Below are 21,574 nucleotides of genomic sequence, written 5' to 3' on the forward strand. Positions count from 1 at the left end.
TCCATCGGTCGTATTTTTTAAACTCCCATTGTTGATTCGAATAGCAAACAACTCTTACTGCACGCACCGCAACAGACTTTTTGGTTGAAATAAAATGCTGCGTGAGCTCAACCAATCAGCATGTTCAGCGTCCAAGTCCCACCCCCGAAAGTTCCTGAACTTTGAAAAAGTACTACCTCGCGAGCAGGGCCGTTTTCAGGGGGAAATCTTTACCCGGAACTTTATTTAGACCCCGGTTCCTGCTGTCGAAACACACCTAGTACCACCCCCAAAGTCCCTAGTTCCTGGGGAAAGTTTCTGCGGTGGAAATGCGGCTAATGTGATAGGTGTCGTTTTAAAAATGTGGAAAATAAGTTAATACATTTACAAGAAATATTGTTCTTGTAAATATAGCATTTCAGTAATAAAAGTGTAGGCTAGATCTTTAAAATGCATTCCAACTACCGCAAAGCGCAACCGTACGGTGCTCCGCAGTGGTCAAAAAGGATATAAACAGTGAATTTTGAAGTGACTGTGATCTCTTCTTGAAAACTCAGAGATGTGGATTCAGACGGCAATTATATTACCACACGACCTTGGTTTTTGTCAAAAAACAGTAGGTAATTTGTCCGGTGATTTTTACATGAATTGGCAACGCTATCTCACGACCAATTCGAACGTATTTGTACGAGGTGGCTAATTTGTATGAATTCGTATGACCGCACTCATATGAATTTGTACAATTTGTCTATACTGCAGTAATGGGTAGGTTTAGGGGCGGGGTTTGAGGTTAGGTCATTTGTATGAAATCGCACGAATTTGACGAGTTGGTCAATTCGTATGATTTAAAAAAAATCTTACCAATTCGTACAAGTGAGGTCGTACAAATTCATACGAATTAGCGACCTCGTAACGTACTAATTGCCGTGAGATCGGGTTGGAATGAGAGAAATTTTGAATGGCAATAAAATCACAGACTAGCCCGTGTAAATTATGAAAATACCTTACGACCCCATGAGAAAAAAATCACCATCCGAATAGGGTTTATGACATGTTTTCATTAGATTTACTCATCTACTAGAATAACAAAATAGATGCTAACTTTGATGCGGAGTTTCATGCTTAATCTAAATGGATTTCAATTAAATTAAACCTGGTTTGCATTTCCATCTCGACCTCCTTGGTGTTCGCGATCCCTCATTAGGGAAAACACTAAACACATCCACTTTCAAGTCAAGGTACATCAGTCATTTTGGAGAGGGCTGACCTCGGTGAGAGTCATTTGAGTCATGTGTTTTTGGCACGAGGAATTGTCCATTACTTGTCATCAGGTCACTTGTGCTGTTTCGTTGTGTTGTATAGGAGCCATTTGTGTGTAGAATTGATCAGGACTCAGACAGACAGGAGGATCAGATTATCACAAACATGTCCTTATAATAAGAGGGAGGGATGAGAACGGAAAGAGATTATTTCATGTTAAAGCCCAGTCCATCTATGTGGATTACATTTTATGGAAGATCTCTCACCCGTGGGTCAAAGGTCGTTTGGATCTAAACAGCTTTTCAAAGACTTCTCCCACACTCAACTAGAGATGTGGAGACACTTTCCAGATCACACGCTTTATAAACTCCACCACTTCTTCATTCCACAGGTCTTCCTGGTATGAAGCATGCTTTCTGTGTTACATCTGCATTGCATCTGCTTTGCGATCTGGCATGAACTTATCTACTTGCAGTTTCGCAGAGAGGATCAGATCAGATCTTATCTCTCTCACACACTGCATATCTTCAAGTCACTGAGGAGTTAAACTTTCAGATTGATCAGATCAGATTGAGAGACTTTTACTTACCTGCGTGACCAGCAGTGTGCTGATTTATACATGCTATTTTATATTAGCTGAGAAAGACTTTCTTAATTTTACACCGAGAGTCATTCAGGGCCCCCCAAAAGTATCTATCTACACATTAGTTGTATTTATTTATTTATTTATTTATTTATTTATTTATTTATTTATTTACACATTTATTTTATTTATTTTTTTAATCGCACACATTTATTTTATATTTAAATGTAAATATTGTTTATTTATTTACATAATTATTTACTTGCACATTTGTTTATTTATTTGCGCATTTATTTATTGACCTTTTTGCATTCAAAATTAGTTTACAACATTCTGAGCATGGCACACTCTATACTGTGTTTGTAGGATTTATTGTATGTGTCATTATGAAACAATATGCCTAGAGGGGAAAAAAGGTTTGTCATAAAGAGCAACTCCAGATACTTTATTGCTACAAAACCACGTGCCTTTAGGCCGTTTGCACGTCTTTAGGTTTGATCTTAATTTATCAAAAGAATTATACCATAAATTCTCAAAAGGATATGCAAGTCAGAACTTTGACTCGACCGAATTAAAGCTTTTTCTACCTGGCTAGTAAAACTCTGAGGTTCCTCTTAAAATCAGCGCTTTATAGGACAGAATCAAAGCAACTCTAATGAGCAAACCTCTTCAGTGTTCAGCGCTTTCATGAAAACAGCCTCTCTCCCCAAACCCTTTTGAGTTTTTTTGTCCTCATCAGGCTCTAATTACCCCATTAATCCCTTGTTCTTTTTCTCTTCCTTTGTTTTTATTTAATTTTTTTTATAGTTGAAATCCATTTGCATGTAAGACTTTCGGTGGCAATAAATCACTAGTATATGAGTCCAAACTGCCCCAGGCCTCTAAAACATCAAGATCAGAGGAGACTGTTGAGAAAAAAGAATTACTGGAAAGAGGCAAGGAACATGAGGAAGTGATGAAGAGCATGCAGGATTAGGGAAAAAGGGAGAGTAGGGAAATTCGAAATCAACAGAATAAGCCTAAATGTGGGTGTTTTGAACTATTTTCCTGCCTGAAAAGAGATTTAGCAGAAGATACTGAGGTGGCGTGGATATGACCTGTCCACCTTCACGTACCGATCCTCTGAGCTTCTGATGGCTGACTTACAATATCTGAGGTCATGACAGGCCGACCGCTTGGCAGACACAGGAAATTTGGACCCAACAGTTGAGATCCAACATCCATTGGGATGCCATCTGTTCCGCCATTCATTTGCAGTTGTTTCTTTTGTCCACTTTTAAGAACCATGGACCTTAGTCAGGGCTGACAATAGGAACACACAATATTGTTCCTCTATTGGTTATCAGGCAATGTTTTAAAAAATGTAATTGCCTATTGGATGATTGTGAATGTGAATCTCTCCTATTTTATTAACGTTATAAGTGAACCTAGGAACATTTTTAAATAATAATAATACAAATCCTTGTCATGACCCCTTTAAAGTCTTTGGTAATATTGAATCAATGTTAATCTTTTTTGTACTACTTTTTGCCCCCTGAATATTTTTCACAATGCCTTTTCAGTATTTTTTGGCTGAACAGTCAACACCAAATTGCACAATAGAACAACATATTAGGCCATTCCTGAAACTTGAGCAGAACAAATTTCCATGTAAACCATTTTTGACGCCATTCTTGCGCATGTTGTCATATTTGAATGAATGGAATTACAATTTACACAGAATTTTTCATAAATGAGACATTTGAGATACATTTTGGCCATTGCATGCACCGAGATCTCTGTTGAGGCATCAATAAAGTGATCACACATTTGTTTGGCAGATGTCGTTCAGCTTGTGGTTGGCATTGATCCAGAGGCATTTTCTTTTGAGTTAACTCACATCTGCAAAGTGGCATGAAACGTGGCAGAAAATTGATTCGTATGACATCACGTGATGCATGCAGCCTGTAGCAAAACGCGCTGTCCTGCTTCCTAATGCACTCAATCTTTCCTCCTTCCGGTTTTTTCGCTCTACAAAAGGAGTTGTACAATAAATTATGAGCCGAGAGCAAGTGCACACTCGAGGGATTTTATGTGACGGCTCTGAACTTGCCTTCAGAGGCTTTTAGCAGACGTGCTGTCACACCTACAGTGCTGTGGTTGTTATCATAGGCCAGTTTGATGATACGGTGTGTGTTTGCGAGCGAGTGACTCACTTCACAGCCCGCCAAACTCCCACCAGCCTCTGATAACTACACTGTGTGGGCAGCATTTCCCATAGTCAAAGGAGAATGTGTATGGGTGCCTGTTTTTTTGTTTTTTTTGTTTAGTGAGCGTGTCTTGCTTTGTGTTTTTGTGTGTACAGTTGTTGTTTAGGGGTTGCCAGGTCCTCCCTTTTTGTAGACAATCATTGTGGGATGAATCTCACAAAATAACATGCCCAGGTTGGGGAAGTTACTCTAAAAAAGTAATTACTAATTACATCTTCAAAAGTGTAATTAGATTACAAATTACGTTCTCCAAAAAGTATTTGATTACTTATTACTAAATACTTTCTAAATCCTATATCAATTTCAACTAGTGAAGTGATTCAAGGATAGACATGAAACAGCTCTTTTAATTAATTCAAATAACTAATATAAAACTACATAAATTATAATTATTAACTGACCAACGTATTACAAATGTGAGAAGGATACATAGAAAAATGCATTTTAAAGTTGGACTTAAAATATTGGAATTAACATCAAAATTTTATTATATATAATTGCTCTACAGTCTATACACGGTATTTAGTTCAATTACATCAGAATTAACTGTAATTAAATGACAGTTATAAGTGACTGAATGACTGAATAAGAGTAATCCATTACTTTTTCAAGGGAAAAGTAATCAAATTACAGTAACTAATTACTTAGTTAGTTACACCCAACACTGCCAGGTTATGTTACATAAAAAAAGGAATTATTTAAAAATGATTTCAAAGCAAATCATTTTCAGTTATTTTCTGCCAGGCTTGCTACGATAGTCGGTGTTGCCAGTGTTACCGGTGTCCGCAGTGCGAGCCTCCGCTACGCTGACTGTGCGCATTTCTTTTTGCCGCGCGCACCCTCGCGCTCGTGAGGGCGCGTCGAGTATAAACGAGGCTTTACGGACGAACTGTTATTCATTCATGGCGTGCATCTCAATCATAGACTGATCAATGCTTGATCAGTGCCCTGACTACTGAACTAGGGAACTGATTGAGACGCACCCATGGCCTCACAGAGCGCGCATTTACAGACGAGCTGTCATTCACGGTGTGTGAATACGCAACACTGGCGCGTTTCAAGTTCAGAGCGGTCGTGTGTATGTTACTTTCGGTTAGATAGAATTAGTGATTTAAAAGCCTCCGCCAGTGATACCGGTATTACCGGTGTTGTCACACATCAATTAACCGGTGGGAAAATTTCCTCACCGTCACATCCCTATTTTCTGCTAATTTTAGGACCAATTTATAGATTTGTTTTGGCTCCTTTTAATGCATCTTATTAATGTTGCACTGTTAAATAAATGTACAAAAATTTAGGGATGCACAATATTATCGGCACGACATCGGAATCGGCCGATAAACGCTTAAAATATCAAAATCGGCATCGGCTGATGTGAAAAAATTATGCTGATGTGAAAAAATTATTCCGATATGCCTTGCCGATATGATAACGTGTTGATACTAGCCTGCAATAACTCACGTGTGCAAGGAGTGATAAGACCATGTCAGCCGTGTGGTCATTCTTGAAGTGAAAACAAGCAAATACATTGCATGTATGGTGATTTATATTGATATCATTATATTGAATTTGTGAATCAACCCAGGATTGCCAGTTTTTCACAACAAAACTAGCACAAACGCGTCTCCCCACTCTCTAGCTAAAGCTCCTCCAGGTCCTAGTGCCCGCCCTGTAGATGTTATATAGCCTATTTAGTGGGAGCGCTGTTGTTGCAGTAATAAAATAAAATGTAGAATACACAAATAAATTGAAGTTACTTCCTTTTCTGAATAAATAAAGCAGTAATGATGTCAAAGCACAAGCATGACACTTGTAAATTAAATACTTTTATATACAGTTTATTAATCTGTAATAAAATTGTATGAAATGGATGATGAAAAATAATCCAAGGAGTACAAAAATAATTGTATGTCAAATTTTTTATTTGAAGCTTAATACAGCATTTACTGATGCCATGCCACCCCCACTTCATGTGCACAAACATTAAATACGAAAATAAAATATTTAGGTTACAACTGCATCTGTCTGGGATGAAAAATCACTGACTTAATTATTGTTATTTTTAGAGAAAATATACTCTTTTTATAAAAATAACTTTATTAACATTTACTTATCTTTAACAAGTATCCTTTTAGTAAGGAGACCTCAGAAATCTGAAACCAGATGTTTTTGCTCAAAATGGTGGTTTCCAAATAAACGTATATCGGTATCGATATCGGCATCAGCCAAAATGAGTTGAAAAATATCGACATATCGGCAAAAATCCAATATCGTGCATCCCTACAAAAAATACTGTTTTACAATACAGTGAAATTAGTCCACTGTTGAGGAAAATGGGAATTATTTAAGCATTTCCCATTAAATAAATAAATAATTTTTGTATTTGATGTAATTATTATGTTTATTTTTTTAGTTTGTAGAATTATTTGGTATATAGTTTTCTTAATTTTTTTTTAATGAATGACACATTTTTGACATTGTATTTAATTTTGTGCATCCTCATCTCTTGCAAAGATAACACAATGGAACTTCAGAGCTTACAAACACCCAGTGATGGTCCGGGTCAAGAATGCTGTTTATTTGTCTATATTTCCTCCATGAGCAGGTGGTTTCATTTAAGTCAGTAGACTGGTTGGTTTACTGAATTTCTCCAACTGTTTACACATCTTTCAGTGTTTCGGAGAAAGACGATCAGTAGCATTTTTGCCTAAGTCTCTTTACGTGGAACTGTTTGATTGATTTACATAATTGTCATTGTTTAAAAGTTTCACTCAAGGTTGAACTAATTGTTTACTGAGGAGAACATGAGACGAAGGCTTCATTGTTCTTGTGAGTTTTGAACTCTGCCTTTCCGAAACTCCTGGCTTGAGAAATCCTTCAGGAATTCTGTTCATGCTAAATATGCAGCATTGAGAAACTCAACTGCATGGACTTGATTTTCTGGTTCTGACAGACTTGTCAAATAGTACACAGAGGTAGCACGCCACACATGGGGGATGCTGTCATGTTTCAGTCATAGTTTAGATAGTGACGTAATGCACAAACACATACACAGAGTAAAGCTGAGTCAGTGATTCAGCGTTTCCTACCTGAGCTTGGTCTGGAAATGCAAACTGGGGAATAATTTGCCTGAGAACACAGACAGGGACTATAGTATTTCTTAAAATCAACCATATACAAATAATTTAATTTAACAAAGAATTAAATGATTATTATTGATGTATAGCCAGAAATGAAAATTCAAGAAAATATGCTTAACAATAACATAATCTTTTTAATTAAGATTTAAAAAAGTATGATATAATAAATATTAGGATCCTATTATAAAAAATAATCTAAGTAAAATGTAGTAATAATAAATATAAGTATAGTAAATGAAAATATAAGTATTCTTTAAAAAAAAGTTCAAATAATGCAAATTGATGACTTTAACAAACGCATAGACTAATTAACAACTTTGGAAACTTACAGTAGGTCAGTCTTTGACAAGTTTTTGTAAAAAATAAATCTTCCTATGGAGAAAGTGAAGTCTTCCTTTCTTTTTTCAATTGATTTAGTTTAGTTAGTGTTGTATCAAATACAATGTGATTTTCGTTGATCGAGATCTGACAGCAACAGCTCATTTTTCCTCTTGGGCGAGTGATTTCAGCTTTCCCTGTGCATTAAATCCCCCATATGCCAGCAAACCAATGAGAACATGGGACAGTGATGACAATACATAACAGCAGAGCGTAGACTTCAAAGCTGCTGTCGATCCGCTTACCCAAAACCCTCTGTAATTGGCAGAGTCGTTTGGCAAATAAATAATGGTATTGACAGACTGTTACGAATGCATTACCAACATCTTATCATGTAAGCTTTATGGTACACCTCAAACAAGGGAATTTATAGTAATATATACTGTTAATATTAATAAGCGCGTCCACAAATGGCATTTGCAGCTTATATGAACTGCACGTCCCTGCTATAAAGTTAAATTAAAAACGCAATTTAAATAAAAATAAAACAAACTTATTTTAGATGTTATTGCTCAGTTCTGACACTTCTTAGTTCAGAGCCATGTTAACATTTATTGGGTCAGCCCAGAGTGGTTTTATCAGGTTTGAGGCCATTGGTCTTTAATTGTAAAAGTCTCTTGTTTGAAAACCGAGCTTTCTGACAGATAAAATGACTGCCATATGGTGTTCATTCATACAATTCCTCAGTGCCCTTGAGGAGCTGCAGTGGAGTATTAATAGTTCTGCTGTAGTACTTTACTGGATTAGTGATCTGATAGTGTGCTGTACATTGTAAACCTTTTTCCAGTGTTTTCCAATCTCCGCTCAAAACCACACTGTAATCCAGGTCTTATTGATAAAAGTAAGCTGTGATTTGCTGATGTTAATTTACCCGAAGGCCTTCAACTTCACCGCTGGTCACATACCTTCCTTCGATATCATAAAACATGACACGTGACATGACGTGAAGGCATTAACATTAACACGGTGGGTGGATTTCAGCAGTCACTCTACTGCCTCTAGGCAGTTTGGCTTGTTGAATTTTATATATAATGCAGTTTTCAATTGTAGTCTTTTAAGTGCACTGTAGTGTTATCGATTTAAAAAAAAAAAAATGTTATACATATTGATACTGAAATATCTGAAATGCGTCCAATACTCATTTTCAATAGATACACGATACCAGCTGCGCTTTCTCGCTCTCTCATCTCTCAGACAGTGAGTTGACACACACACCCGCCTCCCCTCACTCACTCGTTCCATTAGCTCCAGATGAATATTGTTGGTGTTACAGGGCTTGAATTTCGACGTGGGGTTGCGCATATTGCTTATGTAAACCCCAAAGTGTGCACACATAAAGCCGCTTCTCAATACTAAATTGCGTTAATTTTTGCTGCTTATTGCACTTAAACAGTCAAATACACATAAATAATGTCAAAATGCCGTTATTGGCGAGTATTCACGTAAACGCAGTGAGTATAATTGTGTGTCTGGTCTTAAAGTGACAGCAGCCAAATATACTTGCTGCCAAATTATGCAATAATATTAAAAATATCTATATGGCAGTTTCTCCCCGTGGTATCGAAGTCAAAATTGTGTGCCAAGTAATTTTGGAAAACCATTAGCCATAGTGGTTGGTGAGCAAAAAAGTTAATGTCAAGCCCTGATGGTAACCCATACTCTGAATTTGTCCTCTGCATTTAACCCATCCAAGTTAGTGCACACACATTAGGAGCAGTGAGTAGTGAAGACACACACACCCAGAGCAGTGGGCAGCCATTTGCTGTGTTGCCCGAGGAGCGTTTGGGGGTTAGGTGCCTTGCTCAAGGGCATCTCCGTTGTGGGTATTGAGGGTGGAAGAGAACGCTTCTCATTCACTCCCCCACCTGCATATTTCCTGCCAGAATTGAGAAGTCTGACTCTCTAACCATTAGGCCACGACCGCCCCCTGACATGTAAGAACATGATTTACATGCATTTTCATACCAAAAGCCTACACGATTAATTACTGTATGAATATTTGGAAGCTGTTTAGACACTCCCTCATCACATTTCTGAACTCCCATCAGTGCTCATAATGATGGAAAAAATCTGTAACAGTTTCCAGCAGCATCTGCATTTTTATGATTATAACAGTCCATGTATGAGAATATTAGGGTCATTTTTCGGTTTAATTTGGTCATGGGGACATGGAAGTGGTTTTTTAGAATTGTTTTTTTTCTCTGGACATGATTTAAAAGACTGTAAGTGTTACAGGAATGTTTTGTAGAACAATACATGCTCTTTTCTAATTATAAAACACAAGGTGAGGGCTGGGCGTCCCTGATTTTCTCAAGATATAAGCTAGAATTGACAGGCTAACTCTAGTATTTGAATGTGCTGTGCTACATAATGAAATTTACAAGAATTTGAATTGTAAAGGGTTTTGTTTTCTTTTTTTGTGAATTTCCATTTTCAGATCCCCTGCATACTCACAGAAGATACCACAGTGACTACAGCTCCTCCAGCGAAAGCCCCTCAGTGGCATCATCAGACCCCGACTACAGACAAGGTTGTACTGATGACCTCATCAATCTCTGGTGTTTTTTTGTTGTTGTTGTTTTTTTTTTACACACCTGGCATATAAAGTATTTCTGGCTTGAATCAATATAAAAAGAAATATTATTTATATAATTTTTATTTTCTGGATTATTTATAAGAAAAGAAGGAAGTCTATTTTGTAGAGTTATATAATGATAGCCTGACGTCGTCATACTCGGTTCTAGTCAGAATATTAGTCTGATACTGCTCCATTGGGCTGTGATTATGGGGTGTGTTTCAAACGAAAATGCCTCTGCACTCAATTGGATAGACCTACAACCAATCAGAGCAACGGAGTAAGTGACGTGTGTTTAATGATGCATAGTTGTCAACAGAACTCAACTGCACTCACGCTGGAAGAAGTAGAAGAAGAAGAAGATGAGTGTAAACAATCTTTCCCGGTGTTGTAAAAATAATTTAAGGATACACGGAGTACTTACCAACACGATCATCATTTTTAGAGAAATAGTAAAGGTGAACGCATATGCGAACATCTGTGTTGTAAACAAATTCAACCCAAGCACTCTTTGGTGACGTTGATGATTACGTTACTGTTGATCATCTGTCCATTATCGTATAAAGTTTGCCCTGACAATTTGATTGGTCCGAACAGCTCTGGTTCGAGCATAGTTGCTCCACAACGGATCAAGTCTACACCAAACTTTCCGACCTCAAATGTTGTGGGCTGGGCTAATTTCGCTGGCATCCAGGCTAATATTATGAGATGATTTTCATGACAATTTAAGCTCCTCCCACATTCGTATTACCATAATGTGTCCAGATGTTTTACTACAATTTTTATATATAATAATAATAATAATAATATATAATTGTATATATTTTATATATGCAGGGCTAGACATTAACGCTTGTCCGCTTGTCCTGGACAAGTGGATTTTTTGAAGAGGCAAGTGAAAAAGAATTTTACTTTCCCGACGGACAAGTATCCTGAGTAAAACGTCAAAACAAAAAATAACTAGGGAATCACCAAAGTGCAATAATGATTCTGCATTCAGTTAGTGTAAGTGGGGATCGATAGTAGATAATAATATAAAACGAACTGACGTTAACAAGGTTGTCCTGTTGAGGCTCGCGCAGCCTCTCGAGGAGAAAATCGAACAAATGAGCGCCGCTCATACAAAGAAACTCAGTTAACATACACAGTTAAAATTGTGTAGTTTTTATATTTATAACATATGATACAGTTAAGCAACATCACACTAACAAGAGTGTTTTCTTCCTGAATACCATCACGACTGAAAATTACGCTGATTTCATACGCCAGTTCCATAAACAATTAATTAACATTAAGTCACTTACATTTTAGATGCAATATTGACTGTTTTTGTTCTATTTCAGCAGCGAAAATGGTTCCAAACAAAGATCACAGCAGAATCATAACGCATCTCACAGCAACAATGTGTTGCTGAATGATTCAGCGCTTGAATGAATCGGTTGAATCAAAGATTCAATGACCTATTCGTAAACGACCGCCTAATTCTTGAATGAATCAGCCGTTTGAACGAATCGACTCAATGCCCTACTCTTTAAGACGGTCACCTGCCGCCGCCTACTGGTGGTTTAGTTTCATCTTTCCAACATTTCTTATTTGTATATTCAAAAATATTTAAAATAATCTCATAACATTATTTAATGCAGTTTTAATTTTTCAGTGTAAATAATTTAATTTGATTGGTAACAGCCTATAGTGTCTTATTCTAATTTAATTTATAGATCAAATTTAAAAATATAAAAGGAAAGCTGAAGCATAGCCTATATTTAATACAATTATGGAAAAATGCCCTTTATAAAAAGGTAAAAATATCACAAATATGCATGTTTAAATATATCAAAGCGGATTGATCACTGATGAGAATATTGCTTCAGAATAGATTATATTTAAAAAAAAATCTAATTTAAATCTAAAAATCTAATCATAAAAAAGCAAATTTTTTACTCGGAAAAGTGAATGACAGATTTACTTGTCTGAAGGACAAGCATGTGAACAGGCTTAATGTCGAGCCCTGTATATGTATAATTATTGCTTTATATATTATATTGCCTTTTTGTATTTTTTTTCTGCATTTCAGTAAAGAGCTTAATTAATGTTACGATGTTAAACATTCTAAAATAAGATACATTTTCATCATTCATTTTTTTCTGTTCGACATATTTATGATGTTCATCCATAAGAGCCATCATCTGAGCCATACGACCATAGTTATGAATGCAGTGTGAGTCATCACATCTTGTAGTGCTGTGAGCATTTCAACAGTTGAGATCAATGTGGGTGGATGTAATCTGAATAAAATCATTGATGGCTCTGCGGTTCATTTAGGGGACATACAAAATGTTTTGATTTGCATTTTACTGCACCGTGAAAGGCTCATACTTCACATGCATTAGTTTCACAACTTTCTTCTGTACACAAACAGCTAAGAAGCCAGAAGATTTGAGGCGGTTCAGCTCTCAGGTCGGCCTGTCAGAGCATGACGCCGTTTCGCTCAGCAGTGCACAGAGACACAGGTATTCTCTTCTTTTTTTTTTTTTATTCTTCCCTGTTTCCTGGTTTGTGTTGATCAATCATCTGTACTGACCCCATCTTGAGTTCTGTTGTGGTTGTGGACCCAGACCCAAGTTAATGATAATCTAAACCCTTCCTGAGTTCATTTCCTCTCGTCCTGTTCAAGTTTAGCTCTGGTTACATGAACTGCAGCACTGTGTGTGTGTGTGTGTGTGTGTGTGTGTGTGTGTGTGTGTATGTGTGTGTGTGTGTGTGTTGGGGAGCTACATTTACCTATACTTTGTGGACAAATTGTCCATAGAAATGATCTATGGGGACATCCCCAGATTTTTGGATGTAAATATTTTCTCTCACTTTTAGGAATAAGGTTTGGGTTAGTGTGTAGTTTTGTAATAAGCTTTATGTAAACGAACACATGCATATGTGTCATCATGTAGATAGTGTGTTCAATAGTGAGTAAAAGCCATAAAGTTTTGAAACTGTCCTCACAAATATTGTAAGAAATGTCATAAACTGACTATTGAGCACATTTTAAGTTATTCTCACAATTTGAAAGGCTCTTAAATCAGCCAAATAATGCTTTCCATTAAACATTCTACATTCTAGTAATGCCAACTGGTTTCTGTAAGAGGAAGTTTGCAATAAACATTATTGTCATAAAGGGATAGTTCACCCAAAAATGAACTCATCAGGCACAAAGATTTTAGCATTAAAGGGATAGTTTACTAAATGAAAATTCTGTCATCATTTAATCACCCTCAAGTTGTTTCAAACCTGTATGAATTTCTTTCTTCTGAACACAAAATATATTTTGAAGAATGTCAGTAACCAAACGTTTGATGGGGCCCTATTGAGGATGTCAATGGGGTCCATCTACTGTTTGGTTACTCATATTCTTCCAAATTTCTTCCTTTGTTCAGCAGAAAGAAATTCATACAGGTTTGAAACAACTTGAGCGTGACTAAATGATGACAGAATTTTCATTTTTGAGTAAACTATCCCTTTAATGTTAAAATCTTTGTGCCTAATGAGTTCATTTTTGAGGAAACTATCGCTTAAATGTTCAAATCATTGTGCCTGGCTCACTAATATAACTTCTTGTGTGTGTGTTCAGATTATGGATGAAGTGGGCTGCTTATAAATATAGAGAAAAGTGTTTTAAATAATAGTGATTTTCTGGCAGTGAAGGCATGAGCATTTAAATGTCATCATCACTGTCATAATCGTAAGGCAAGTCTAGGTTAGATACTTTGCCTTTGATATCCCACTGTTTTTCCTTGTTCTCTGCCTATTAACAGCTTTTCCAGTGATCTCCCAGCAGCTTTTGTTGTAGTTTCTTTTATTATCCCTGGCAAACCCCCAAAAGTCAGAGTAAATACCATAAATACTTCCACCTAATGTGTTTCTCACTGAGGCAGTGGTTCTACTCCTCCCCCTGCTGGTTGACCAGATGAACTACCCACCACTGTTCTTTCCTGAAGTAGGTGTTGGTAGTTGACGATGGTTTCCAAGTGCTGTTGTTGTGTAGAGCAGGTTTTGAGGCAGTGTAATTCCCTGAGGATGCCCAGGGCGCAGAGCCGCACCATAGGTCACCCATGGCAACCAGCTGGCTCTGCCATTGGATGGCATGCAAGTGTGCTGGCATAACACTTAACGCTCAGTGTTAGTTGTCTTATCCATCCTATTATCTTACATTTTAAAGGATTCATTCTCAACTTGTTTTGATTTGGAAAGTGAAATGTGCTGATATTTTAATTACAGAAATAGACGCACATGTTGGGTTTCCTTTTTTCATGGGGACCTTCCATAGATATTATGATTTTTAGTTTTCTGTACAAACGGTATATTTGGTATGTTAGAATATAATGAACGATAAAAGATACACTTTCAAGCAAAATAATTATATTGATTCAAGTTAATTACTTGTCAGTAATTGCACAATACTGCGCAAATTACAAATCACAAAGTAAGGTCTTCACTCTCTGCCCCAATGGCGTACAATCTGGGCCAATATGAACTAACACAGTAAACCACACCCCTTCAGTTATATTCCGTTCTATACTTCGAGAACAACTTTTATGTCGTGATCACAAGAACATTTTGTCAGAAAACAACTTTTGTTATGTCATGATCAAGAGAAAACAACTTTTGTTATGACTTGATCACAAGAAAATTAAGTTTTGATCATGAGAAAAAATAATAACAATCCATGGCCTCTTAGGGCTTCCGTAGGGAATACATATTTGTCCTCATATTTCATGTTTGTTGTAATACCAGTGTAATATCGTGTCATTAACCGAAATTGTGTCTTCATAAATCTCACTCACTCACTCACTCACTCACTCACTCACTCACTCACTCACTCACTCACTCACTCACTCACTCACTCACTCACTCACTCACTCACTCACTCACTCACTCACTCACTCACTCACTCACTCACTCACTCACACACACACTCATGTTAACATGAAAACACATGTTTGTGTTTTCATGTTTTATGAGGACTTTCCATAGACATAAGGATTTTTATACTGTACAAACTGTATATTCTATCCCCTTATAATAATCCTACCCCTAAACCTAGCCATCACACAAAACTTTTTGTGCATTTTTACATTTAAAAAAAAACATCACTTAGGATTATTTGTAAACTTATTTGTAAACCAAAAATGTCCCCACAAGGGCTAGGATTTCGGATATTGCCATCTTTGTGCCATTTTGTCCCCATAATGTAGGGTTTACAAACACACACACACACACACACACACACACTGAATTATAACACTTATAAACCCCATCTCGGTTTTGCCTTGTGTCCAGACTTTTTGAGGCGGGTCAGGATGAACTTTCGGGCACAGAACTTCTGATCCAGCGTCAGGAAGAATTGCACAGGCTCCAGGCACGGCTGTCCAGAGCCTCCGCCTACCCCGGCGAAGACCCGCGGACCTCCATACTGGACCTGGCAGAGCCCCTTCATACCAGTCCTTTGGAAACAGGCATCCATCCACGCAAATCTAAAGTAATACAGATTGAATTATTTTCTTTCATTTTACGTTGTGAATAATCCAGAATATTGTCCTGATCCAGTTTATCTGGATTCAGATTGACTTTACTTTTGCTTCATGTTGTTCACACCATAACTTTTATGAATAAATAACATTCTCTTGAATTCTTATTATTTAATTTATCTGGTTTTAGCATGACTACTGCAAATGTAAATAAATCCGTCAAATGAACTCTGATTGAATTCAGTTTGTGCAAGCTTCAGAATTAACAACGAAGGATAGTATTTATAGTTAAGTATGCTTAAATCAAATTCTGTTCAGAATTCACTATGCATATTGCGTTGTGAGCCAAAATAAAATAATCCAGTTAATCTGAATTCACATTGAATTCACTTTAGTTTTGCAACATTCACACTATACCAGGCATGAAGTAATCACGCACAACTGTGTTCATATTTACCTAATGCAAGTTTTATGCAAAGCTGAAGAAATCAAGGCCGACAGAATTCAGATTGAATTCAGATTATGCAAGTTTTAGTGCGAGTGATGCAAACATAAAATAATTCAATTTGACTTCAGATTATGTGTTACACTGCAAATGATGTAGAGCTTATTTGCATTAGCAGCAGAATCACTTGATTTGATTTGTTCAATATAAGGTCTCTGTGGGACGTTTGGAACCACTTTTTTTTGTGTGTTGTAGAATTTGTTTGGCCCCGAGTTTGTGAGGATGAGCAGTGAGCCAACTGTGGTTTTAAGCGTGCCTTCGTCCATAATGGTAAGACAGCGAAACTGCTTTGCTTTATGCTGCTACATGTTTGTGTATATACTGTATGTATGCATTTATAATGTTTGCATGTTTTGACAGAACAAGCGTGGGAAGGTGGAGGAGAGTCTAAGAAAAGTCGGGGTTGTCTTACTGAACGGTCAGAAGTTGGAGCTGTGTTGCGATGTGAAGGCGGTCTGTAAGGACGTTTTGGACATGGTTGTAGCTCACATTGGACTGGTGGAGCACCATCTATTCAGCCTCGCCTACCTTAAAGGTGCATAAAACATTTTTTATAAACTGCTGTTAAATGCATTAAATTCCTTTCTGCCTCCATTCATTTCTTGTATACCTTTCTGTCTTAAACAAAAAGGCGGACACTCTTTGTAGAGTAGAAATGTCTGTTTTTGTTTGTGAGATGCAATTTCTTTTAGTTTTTAGTATTCCTCAGTATTTGTATTAATGTATATCTCATCAATCCTCCAAATGATATTTAAGTAGATTTTCCCTGTAATGTCAACAGGACAGCTTATGTTACTGGCTATGTTCAGGTGAACCGAGTTATTTGATTATGAAGTGTGTAAATACGACAGAATAAATCATTCTGTTGTTCTCTTCTTGACACGCTGCCCCTGCATGACTCCTGTAGTTATAGCTCTAATGGACACGGGTGGTTTGTGTCCACAGATGGTTCATTAAGTCCTCTGACTCATGCCTCCCAAGCCAAAAGCCTTGCTTGTTATGCTGCATGGAACTCCTCTAGCATAATCTGTTTGTTTTTCTTTTCCTTTTTTTTTTAGATGATGAGTTCTACTTCGTGGAACCTGATGCCAAACTTTCAAAGGTGGCACCTGATGGTTGGAAGGATGACCCTAGGAAAAAGAAAACGGATGTCAATTTTAATTTGTTTCTGCGTATCAAGTTCTTTCAGGATGATGTCAGTCTGATACAGTAAGAGCTCAGAGGATGTCTGACAACAACCGCAATCAGGGTCCAAAATATTGTAACTTGCTAGCTGATCAGTAGCTACACTATATTGCCAAAAGTTTTGGGATGCCTGCCTTTACATGCACATGAACTGTAATGACATCCCATTCTTAATCCGTAGGGTTTAATATGGAGTTGGTTTAGGAGTGTGTTTATGGGAATTTTTGACCATTCTTCTAGAGACATTTGTGAGGTCAGGCACTGATGTTGGACAAGAAGGTACGAGCAAGTACCGTTCTCGTGGCAACCGCCAAACCCAGACTCGTGCATCGGATTGCCAGACAGAGAGCGTGATTTGTCATTCCAGAGAACATGTCTCCACTGCTCTAGAGTCCAGTGGCGGCGTGCTTTACACCACTGCATCCCACGCTTTGCATTGCACTTGATGTATGGCTTGGATGCAGCTGCTCGGCCATGGAAACCCATTCCATGAAGCTCTCCACACACTGTTCTTGAGCTAATCTGACGGCCACACGAAGTTTGGAGGTCTGTAGCTATTGACTCTGCAGAAAGTTGGCGACTTTTGCTCATTGTGCGCCTCAGCATGTGCTGACCCCGCACTGTGATTTTTAGGTGGCCTACCACTTCGCGGCTGAGTTGCTGTTGTTCCCAGTTGCTTCCACTTTGTTATAATGCCACTAACAGTTGGCCGTGGAATATTTAGTAGTGAGGAAATTTCTTGAATGGACTTATTGCACAGATGGCAACCTATCACGGTACCACGCTTGATTTCACTGAGCTCCTGAGAGCGACCCATTCTTTCACAAATGTTTGTAGAAGCGTCTGCATACCTAGGTGCTTGATTTTATACACCTTTGGCCATGGAAGTGATTGGAACACCTGAATTCAATGATTTGGAGGGGGATGGGGTGTCCCAATACTTTTGGCAATACTTTTTACATGCAATCTGTAAAAATACAAATCACCTGCAGTCTGTACTATCAGAAATGTATCTAGAAAGTCAAATGCTTTTTCTTCCTATTTTCATTTTACTCCAGAACTCCGTGAGGTAACACATTCCTCTTGTTAGGTCACTACAAAGAAAATCTTGAAAAAAGTGATTTATTTAGTGGGTCTCAAAAACGTTTTTCTCACTGTAACATGATTAAGACAATAGTTTAAAATAGTAAAACAAAACATATATTTGTGTAGACATATTGTGCAAAATATGTATTTTCTCCCTTCACCCACCTTTGGCAACTTTATTTTAGACCTTGCTTACAGTGTTCACTTATGCATGCCCAAACATGTGCTGGTGTTCAGTGTTAGGTTTGACTTACTGTTTTGTATTCAAGTGTATTTCATGCGCAGTAAGTGCAGTGATATAAGTGCAGTGATATGAATAAACCTATATTGGCATATATAGGTTAGATATATAAAATGCTATATATGCTATAAAATGCTGAAAAAATAAATAAATAAATATATTTATATACACACACATATATATATACACATATATTTTAACATATATATATACACACACACACACACACACGCACACACAAAAGCCAAAACATTATGACCATTAGGATTTATTTGATATACAGTATCAAAATATACAGTAAAAACAGTAATATTGTGAATTATTATTTAATTAATTATATTAGTTATTATTAATAATTATGTATTATTTTTGGTTGTAACTGTAACATTGTAACAATATAAAAATACTTAATAGTGTTAAATTTGTTATATTTAATGCTTGTTGAATAAAAGTAATAATTTCTAACTGACCCCAATCTTTTGAATGGTTATACATCAATAAATGTATTATCCATTAAAGCCAAATTAATTTTTTTTTAATAATTTTTTTTTTTTACATAGACACACAATGACAAAACACCAGTACTACTTGCAGCTGCGGAAGGATATCCTAGAGGAGCGGGTACGCTGTGACCTGGAAAATTCCATGATCTTGGCCTCTCTGGCACTGCAGGCAGAGTTTGGGGACTATCAGACTGAGGTAACAACAACATGGGGGAAAAAATTGAGAAATATTTTGTTTCACAAGATGTTTGAAAATATGCAATGTAATTTTTGAGTACATCAGTGTTTTGATTTGAGTTGAGATTGTTGTGACCAACTGAAAACTCCCTTAACATAGTTAGTTATTTATCTAACTCTCCATATTCCATTAGTACCACTCAAGTGTTTTGTAACTAAAAATATGATTTTTGTAAAAAGGATTCCTAAATAAGATTCTTTGAGGATCTCTGAATGGAATGGTTCTTCTATTGCATCGCCATAAAAACCCCCTTCTTGAAACCTTTTTTTCCTTCATGTTCCATCAGCTCCACGGAAAGACATATTTCCGTACGGAACACTACCTCCCCGCTTCGGTTCTGGATAAGATCGATCAGACCACCATTAAAGAAGAGCTACCCAAACTCCACAGCTCGTACTACAACGCTTCAGAACAGGAGGCCGAGCTGGAATTCCTCAAGGTCAGGAACAAAATGAAACGCATCAGTCGTGCTGTGTGATTCTGGGCAGAGCCTCCTGATTGGCCAAACCTCTGTAATTGACTGGAATAAACATGCTGCAATCTGTTTTCCCTCAAATACTCTTGATTACAGAAAGACCACAAGTTGTTCTTGCAACCTGGTTGAACTCATTCACTGACATGAATCGTTTTCTTTTCGTTTTTTCACGAGATAAGTACAGTAAAGTCAATAATTGTGAATAAACGGACTTATTTAGATTGTGCTTGATTTCTTTTCCTAGAAGCTTTTGTTGTAGTCTGCTTGTGATTAGATCTGTCTCGTCATTTCTCTGTAATGTAAAGGTGTGCCAGAGACTGCCAGAATATGGAGTTCACTTTCATCGTGTGCTTCCTGAGAAGAGATCCCTGACTGGCATCATGCTGGGCATTTACTCGAAGGGTGTCCTCATCTTCGAGGTCCTGAATGGAAATCGAACCCCGGTGCTAAGGTTCCCCTGGAGGGATACCAAGAAGATCTCTTTCACGGTAAGATGTTTACACTTGGTGGAAATCACACTGCCATGTCAGAGTTCCCAGAATAAAAGCCAAAGAAGTTCAGCTTCAGGCTGTTTTGCATGGAATCATTTATTTGGAGTGTCAAGAGTCACACCCCTCATGTGTTTCTCCATGGCAGAAAAAGAAGATTTGCTTGCAGAACACTTCGGATGGGATCAAACATCAGTTTCAGACAGACAGTCAGAAGACCTGCCAGTATCTGCTGCACCTGTGCTCGGCCCAGTACAAATTCCATCTGCACATGAAAGCCAGACAGAACAACCAAGAACTACAGGAACTGGGTGAGAAAGAAAGACCAAACAAAAATGAAAACAGACAGCAAATATTGCTTTTAGTTTTGTACTTTTTTTGTAGCTGTAAAAGAGCTACAGCATAAATATTGTAAATATAGATTCAAATTGTGTATTTGTCTGCAAGAAAGGTGGATAAAGTTTTCACACTATTTCCATATACATTTTACAAAATAAGTAGTTTTGTACATTAATTGGCTGCTCCCATGTGTAAACTGTCCATTGGCTTTTTTAATTCTATTGGCGAATGGATGAAGAAAAGCAATTAGCGAGTGCTTTTTCATTGCAATTTAAACGTTGCATTAATGTTTGCAATCATTTTTTGTTTGGGGTGATTTACTATTATTATTTTTTTAAATGAATAAATTGATCATTGATTTCTTAATTGTATTTTTGTATAGCACTCATAGTTCTGGTCAGTAAGATTTATTTATTTTTAATTGATTAAATACTTTTATTCACCAAGAATGCATTAAATTGATCTTTCACAAACTTGAATAAATAAATATATGTACTTTTGAATGGTAGTGTAGATCTTATAGCATATGTAGGGCACTTGATGAATTTACTTGGTATAAAAATTGTATGATATTAAACAAATCTCGCAGATCTTTTTTTTTCTGTTTTAGAATTTAGATAATGACAGCATCATTTTAAAGACTAACGAGATGACTTCAGAACTTCTGATAATTATTTCAATATTTACATCCAAAAAAAAAAAAAACTTCATGCAGATTTTTAGGGTTAAACCCCTTGTAATTAAACAAAATGAGAAAATAGCAAATGAGAGACCTTGGGGAAAATAAGGAAGTGTTCCAAAAGGTCCATCCCTCTCAGTTTGCAAGTTTCA

At 37.0% G+C, this 21,574-nt stretch overlaps 1 protein-coding gene across 1 annotated transcript in view; it reads left to right on the forward strand.

Annotated features, from left to right (window-relative positions):
• ptpn13 (protein tyrosine phosphatase non-receptor type 13) overlaps positions 1 to 21,574 on the forward strand; it is a 115,037-nt gene that overhangs the window by 52,714 nt on the left and 40,749 nt on the right. Inside the window, exons 8-17 of the mRNA XM_079835706.1 lie at positions 10,027 to 10,119; positions 12,584 to 12,674; positions 15,496 to 15,694; positions 16,384 to 16,458; positions 16,549 to 16,723; positions 17,247 to 17,397; positions 19,261 to 19,399; positions 19,728 to 19,880; positions 20,222 to 20,404; positions 20,553 to 20,715. Coding sequence (XP_079691832.1) covers positions 10,027 to 10,119; positions 12,584 to 12,674; positions 15,496 to 15,694; positions 16,384 to 16,458; positions 16,549 to 16,723; positions 17,247 to 17,397; positions 19,261 to 19,399; positions 19,728 to 19,880; positions 20,222 to 20,404; positions 20,553 to 20,715 — 1,422 coding nt within the window. The remainder of the gene's footprint in view (positions 1 to 10,026; positions 10,120 to 12,583; positions 12,675 to 15,495; positions 15,695 to 16,383; positions 16,459 to 16,548; positions 16,724 to 17,246; positions 17,398 to 19,260; positions 19,400 to 19,727; positions 19,881 to 20,221; positions 20,405 to 20,552; positions 20,716 to 21,574) is intronic.

Source organism: Gobio gobio, assembly GCF_949357685.1.
Source record: "Gobio gobio genome assembly, chromosome: 14".
In the NCBI taxonomy this organism is placed as follows: domain Eukaryota; kingdom Metazoa; phylum Chordata; class Actinopteri; order Cypriniformes; family Gobionidae; genus Gobio; species Gobio gobio.